The 6,929-nt window shown below is 47.9% G+C and overlaps 2 protein-coding genes across 2 annotated transcripts; one reads left to right on the top strand and one right to left on the bottom strand.

Annotated features, from left to right (window-relative positions):
• Nucleotides 1-308: 308 nt before the first annotated feature.
• Nucleotides 309-2,237, top strand: K441DRAFT_680018 (uncharacterized protein; the record flags this gene model as incomplete). Its single annotated transcript, XM_067651329.1, has 1 exon — nt 309-2,237. One exon carries the CDS (start codon nt 309-311, stop codon nt 2,235-2,237), a length of 1,929 nt encoding a protein of 642 aa, XP_067500475.1.
• Nucleotides 2,238-2,694: 457 nt separating this feature from the next.
• On the bottom strand, nt 2,695-4,343 carry K441DRAFT_680017 (cytochrome P450; the record flags this gene model as incomplete). Its single annotated transcript, XM_067651328.1, has 2 exons — nt 2,695-3,876; nt 3,933-4,343. The coding sequence occupies 2 exons, from the start codon at nt 4,341-4,343 to the stop codon at nt 2,695-2,697; spliced, it is 1,593 nt and encodes a 530-aa protein (XP_067500474.1).
• Between the last annotated feature and the right edge of the window lie 2,586 nt (nt 4,344-6,929).

Below are 6,929 nucleotides of genomic sequence, written 5' to 3'. Positions count from 1 at the left end.
AAGCAAGAATTTGATATGATAGATGAAGCCGATGAGAGATTGATATTCGTCCATAACTCTTCATGGGTTTTCTATTAGGCGCCCTATCCAGTAGTTGAATAGGCGCGAAGTCCGAAGCCACTATTTGGTAAAAGTAGGTACCTCTCTTCTGGATTAACGGTGACAAGTGTTTCTTTCCTTATGGCCAGTGGCCTTGTTACACATGCTTACTCAAGGTTCATCTCTCAAACAGCGCAGTCTTACCAAAAGACCCCATCATTTCTAACCCACACGGAAAAGCCAAAGATTTGATGAGACACCCTGGAAAAATGCAGAACGATATTACTTCCTCGCTCTCGGAGATCCGCCATAAATCCAACGCAGATCTAATATCCAGATTGCTTGACATCCAGAAGCATGTCACTCTGGGAAAGAAGTCAATCCAATGGGCTACGAACCTCAGATGTTTATGCTGGGTACACCCGAGTCGAAAAAGCCGTCGTACAGTGGAGGACCGTCAGGACATTAGGTCGGCAAAAACTTTGCGACGAGACCGAATAATCATACGTCAGCCGAGGGAGAGTTACATTGCTGTTTCCTGCCCTTGGAGGCTACCTGAAGACGAAAGTTCTGCGCAAGGCGGATATACAATCCTGTCAGCAGGAGGGGGAGAAGATACACCAAGCAATGTTCAGGACGTTGTGTTGGACAGAGTCATAAATTTTGCCGCACGACATGAAGTATATTCTTTTTGGATCGACCGTGACTGCATTGATCAGACGGATTCTCTCCAAAATACCGAGAAAGAGATGGCAATCCAGTCCATGGACCTTGTGTACAGCCACAGTCAATATCCACTCGGCTTGCTCTTCTTGCGGCTCGATTCAGAAGAGCAATTGTACCTTCTTTTAGGAATACTCGTAGGGGAATTTATCACGGTACCATGCGATCATCAGCACCCTATGCTGGAGCAAGGGGTAAGCCGGGTGACAGCTTCGAAAGTCTTGGAACTCCTACACCTCATCACATCTGATCTGTGGTGGGATAGAGCCTGGATATTCCAGGAAGATTATCGGGCCTCGACGAAGATGACTCTACTTATTCGTACATCGATCCCTAGGCCGCATATTCCGTCCGAGTTTGGACACACACCAGGAGAGCTGGAAGTCAACTCAGCGAACTTCCGCGAGGCAGCCACGCTATTTTGCCTAGCTTACCGTCGAAAACTCAACAATATAGAGGAAAAAGATAGCATCACTTGCAACATGGTGCTAGCAAGGGCTAAGAAATACCAAATCCTGCGCAAATATAACAAAATGTTTGAGGGCATGTCACCAACCATCTTCTCAGATATTGGAAACCGAGGCATTACAGAACCTTCCGATCTGCTGGCCATCGCCGCGAACTGCTGCGATTACTCTATCCGGCTTGATACGCAGGATCTAAATGCTGCAGGATGCAGCTTGAGTCTTTCTATCCTAGCACTCTATTTCCTTAACGGAGAGATTATCCAAAATGGGAAAATGTACAAGGCTATTCTCTCTAGCAACATATTCAAATTTTTAAAAGACCAATCATTGGGTTTTAAGCCCCCTGTTGAGGAAAAGGAACTTACTTTTATCAAGCATTGCCGGTTTACCGACGTTATGCTTTCTCGGGAAGGTATCATCACTTTTGGGTACCTTTGGAAAGTGTGCAAAAAAATCCATACCAGCCATTTTACTACACAGTTTGAACAAGATTGGACAGTCCACACTGAGGGCTTAAGTGGGTACCAAAGATCGCGGCTTTCGCAACTTGCCAGAGAAATTGGACAGATGGGATACGGGGATCTTTCTAAAGATCTGAGAGATTACTTAGACGAGGATGACCGAAGCAGTAGGAGCGTGTACCCTTCGAAGCAGTACAAAGATGTTATGGCTGAAAAAATTGTTCAAGCCATGAGAAAGGGCAGACCAATCTACTTAGGGCGCCTCTCGGGCAGCAATTCATACCGCGGAATCTTTATCCATAAACAATACCGCAAACAGAAGCTGAACGAATCTTATGCTTTCACAGCTTGGAGTTGCGCCCAAGATCTTGTAGATGGCAAACTGACAGAAAGAAACATGGACAAGTTTGTCTCTCTGGGAGTCGAGGTGAATGGATTTACCTCCGATGGAGTGCCTCAGCTCACCACAAAACGATGGATGAATGGGTTATATTTCTTAACAGACAATCTCAGCGTAAGGTTGTATTTGATTGGCCAGCTTGCCTGAGAAAATAGCTTTTGCTTTCTTTTGAAATTTAAAATTTCCCTTGCTCCTGTTGTCGTTGGTGTCTGACACCATATCTGATGCAAATTCTCAAAATATTACCGTTAAAGTTTCTGTGGGGGGTTTCATTCAACTAGCGTTTCTATCTGCAAAAGCCTGCCTTTATATTTATCCGCAAATTCAATCTTGTTGATGCGCCATCCTCTTGACAAACCCAACCTGACAGGCAAGTAGAGTAGGTTGTAATGAGCGGCCCACGTAAATGGTTTCCTGTACTGCATGCAGCATTGTATGGGCGACGGAGATTAAGGTAGGGTAACTAATGGCGCTGATTCGTTACAATTGAATAGATCCTGACGCGAAAGCGGATTTTATCACACCCAAGCCCAATGTTCCCAACTTCCTAAACCAACCAATCCAAACTTACATGAGAGAAAACTGCTTAGATAACCCACTCTTCTCACGCAGCTGCCTCCTTCAGCCTAACCGTCACTCCATCAGCCGGACAGCTCGTGAGCGTAACCCCATGCATATACCTCGTCGGCACCTCGCCATCCATGGCCTCAAACCGCTGCAGCAGCCGCACCACCACATACCCAGCCTCCGTCAGCGCGAACTGCTGCCCGATACAGATGCGCGGCCCGCCGTTGAAGGGCAGGTACTCCCAACCGGGCTTGCGGCCGTTCCAGCGCTCAGGCTTGAAGTCGTCGGCGTCCTCGCCCCACAGGTCGCGCCGGCGGTGCATCACGTGCACGCTGTAGTCGACCTGCTGACCCTTGCGGATGTAGATGGGCGAGCGGCCGTCTGGCCCGCCGCCGACCGGGATCGTGGTGTCGCGGAACGCACGGCGGCTGTTCAGCGGCACAACTGGGAACAGTCGCAGCGTCTCGTTCAGCACCCATTGCAGGTAGGCGCAGTTCTTGAGCCCGGAGAAGGCCAGGTTGCGCGGCTCGGTGTAGCTGCCGAAGTCGTGCAGCACGGCCTCGCGCAGCCTTCTGAAGGTGGCTGGGTGTTGCAGAAGCATCAGGAAGAGCCAGCCGAGCAGCGACGCTGTGGAGTCGCGGCCGGCGAGCAGGATGTTCAGGAGTTGGGAGCGGAGCTCGACGGGGTCTTTGGTCTCGGCTGCAATGGCTTCGAGGAAGACGTATTTCCCTTTGCCGGACTCGCCGCTCTCGAGTGGCTTTTTTTGGATGTTTTTGTTCAGCGCTAGCTGCACGAAGTGGTCGACAAAGCCATGCACTTGCTTGCAGAAATACTTGAACTCGGCGTTGTGCGCCATCCAGTACCGGTCCCCGAAACGGGCGGCTTTTGCGAGGTAGGCTTGGCTGCGGTCGAAGTTGTAGGCAAAGAGTTTCTCGTTATGGGCGGGCGAGGTGTTGTGCGAGGTGTAGCTAGGTAGCTCAGCGAGCTGGGAATCGACACTCTCGCCGAAGAGGAATTCAGTAGCTGAGTCTAGAGTCAGGCGGAAGAAGAGGGTCTGAATGTTGGTCGACTCTGTCCATCCGTCCGCCTTGGCTGGAAGAGCCCGCATCATGTTCTGCACATGGCGCTCCTCGAGGTCGAGATCGCTGACTTGTTCTCTTATGAACTGTGGGCGGAGCATTGCACGGGAGTGCTCCCACTGCTTCCCGTCCGTGGCGAACTAAATGGTGCTTTCATTAGCTTGCGATCCTCCTGGGAAAGGGGTGTGTGACTCACAATACCACGGCCTAAAAGCGGCTTGAAGTTATTATTCCTAGCATCGCCAAGGCCGAAGTCCTTAAACTGGGTTGCAAGAATGGCCTGGATATTCTTAGGCTCGATCGTGAAGAAGCCGTCTTTGCCCAACAAGGTTTGGACCATAGTGGATACATTCCTGCCTTCCAAGTGGGATACCTCCTCTGTCCTTTCGACTAAGTATTCTGGCATCCGCTTTTCGCGGTCTGACTTGAGCAGTCTCCGTATATTGTTAATACCAAGCGGATCAGAGCATGGGACGCGGGGAGGCATCTTGCAGTCGAGCTCTCGTGCTCGAGCTGCATGTCGGCGGTTGCTAACAATAGCCGAAGCAATTTGATAAACCACAAAGCAAGTCAGGAAGTAGATAAATAGAGCAACGTAGGTATGCATAGTTGACTTTGTTTTTGAGTATACGAAAAGGGATACAGTGAGGAGATACAGTGAGGAGATTACAGTGAGGAGGGACTTCGGGAACAAAGAAAGTGAAATTATGTTGCTAAACACTATTCAACGATATAGTAGGTGATAAGAGATATGAAAGAGTCAACTTTCAAGGGAAACGGCCTAACGTCAGCATATCCACTTTATCACATGAGCTTCTCGGCCCGATGCTCTGTGCATCGGGGCGCCGGAGGAACCGATATGCCGACTGGAAAGTGAGCACTACTTTGTGGTTACCTCAGCAGGCTCAGACGTGATTCTGTTGGTGCGGATTTTCAATCGGTCCGCAAGCTGACTAACTACATTTGTGCGAAACCACCAGAATCACGTCTGAGCCACATATCCAAAGTTTCTTAGTATTCCGGCGAAATCCGCGTTGCGGAGGTTACGGATATTAAAATAACTCAACACCAGTATTTTATATTATTTCCTAAAGTTAATCGATTATACAACAGAACCTAGGCTTTTAGAATATATCATTTTTATTACTTAGGTATTTTCAGGTCTTATAATCATTTTCGTTAAAAAAAAAAACGCGTTATTAGGGATTGTAAAACTCTATATAACTTTACTAAACGCTAGCTAATATATATAAAACCCGTATAGATTTATAATAGCCACCCTAAAGAACCTATTATAGCCTAGCGGATATATAGCGTCCGCGTTATAGTGTGTAATATACCTATTAAAACCTTATTATACTAACCACTAAGTTATAGATATCTAGGTAAATCTACTATATACTACTACTAAAACTTATTATATAGAGAGGTAGAAGCTATATAAGATTAATAAGGCTATTTGGTTTATTACGGATGTGTGGAGTACCTTAGGTAGTTACTGTTTGGATAGGCTGTATAGAGGCTCCGTATATAAAAGCTCTGCACAAAGCTCCGCACAAAGCTCTGCGTACGGAGGCTCTGCACGAGGCTCTGCACGAAGCTCTGCACGAAACTCTGCACGAAGCTTTGCACGAAGCTCCGCACAAAGCTCTGCGTACGGAGGCTCTGCACGAAGCTCTACGCAAAGCTCTGCACAAAGCTCTGCACAAAGCTTTTATATAGAACCTCCGTAGTAGAGCCGTCGTACGCAGAACCGTCGTATGCAGAACCGTCGTACGCAGAACCATCGTGCAGAGCCTCCGTACGCAGAGCTTCGTGCAGAGCTTCGTGCAGAGCTTCGTGCAGAGCTTCGTGCAGAGCTTCGTGCAGAGCCTCCGTATGCAGAGCTTTGTGCGGAGTTTCGCGCAGAGCTTCGTGCAAAGCTTCGTGCAGAGCTTCGTGCAGAGCTTCGTGCAGAGCTTCGTGCAAAGCTTCGTGCAGAGCTTCGTGCAAAGCTTCGTGCAAAGCTTCGTGCAGAGCTTCGTGCAAAGCTTCGTGCAGAGCTTCGTGCAGAGCTTCGTGCAGAGCCTCGTGCAGAGCCTGGGTAGGCGAATCGCCCGTTCGGCGGCGCTTTCTGCTTGACATCGCGGGAGCTGATGGGGTAGATATATTGATCGATTATAGAGCTGCTTCTGCGGATCAATTTGACGGTATTTCTGAGATAGTAGCTGTTGTAGAGGTGTAGATCAATTTCGTTAAAGAAGGTGACTGCTCTACATACAAAACAAGTCGAATCGCCTAAGAAACCTTGCGAAAGTCTCTCAGACCATACAATCAACTTTTTGACAAAAAAGGTTAGCGATATCCGCTTACGGATATACGTATGTCCGCTAATTGATTCTATGGTCTGAGCTTGCTGAGGTAAACTTTGTGGCGGCATTCAAATTCGCTGCGCGCCATCTAATTTCGCCAAATCGCCACCAACTACACATAGTAATTGTAGCGAACGGCTGTGGCTACACGCAAGGACCTTTTTGGTCTGAAGATTCGCCTTGGTTAGGGCTGGTTTACTAACTTTTTTTCACCTGATCGCGCCCACCTGTTCGTTGCCTAAAAAACCCACCTGGAACGAACAGGTCAATATTTCCAGGTCGATCAAATATCCAACAGGTAGGAGCTGCTTTGTTTACCTCACCTGTTCGATTTCTACCTGTTAAGTCGTCTTGGCAGCTGAAATTAATATTCCACCTGGCCTGTTCAACGTCCTTGCGCTTCCCGCGATTACATAGCCAAAAGTAGTATAGACTGCGCGAATTTACCCACCTGGGCCGTTAAATAGGTGGAATCCTACCTGCACCCTCTGTTTAAAAGGGGGGGTCCTATATGTCCACCTAGGCGACCTAGGCAACCTGTTCGATTAATCCGACCTTAATTGTAATGTTTTTTTTAAAGGATTACGTGATTTTTACTACCCTTAAGTATAAAGCCTTATATATCTAAAGCAGTGTACGCAGGCCTCTATGCGCTACTGGCGCTGTTTTACGTACTTATTAAAGGTACGAAAAACCTTCCTATATCGAATAGCAAGCGCTAGCAGATATTCGATCCTTTGCGCGGTAAGGCAACAATAGTAGAGCTATTATACGGTCCTCCTAAGGCGATTAAAACACTTACCTATATGGACCAAAGGACGTTTAAATTACTGCTTAATCGG

Source organism: Cenococcum geophilum, assembly GCF_001692895.1.
Source record: "Cenococcum geophilum 1.58 unplaced genomic scaffold K441scaffold_43, whole genome shotgun sequence".
Classification (NCBI taxonomy): domain Eukaryota; kingdom Fungi; phylum Ascomycota; class Dothideomycetes; order Gloniales; family Gloniaceae; genus Cenococcum; species Cenococcum geophilum.
The sequence above is the reverse complement of the archived record's forward strand: the minus strand, read 5'-3'. Positions and strand labels throughout refer to the sequence as shown.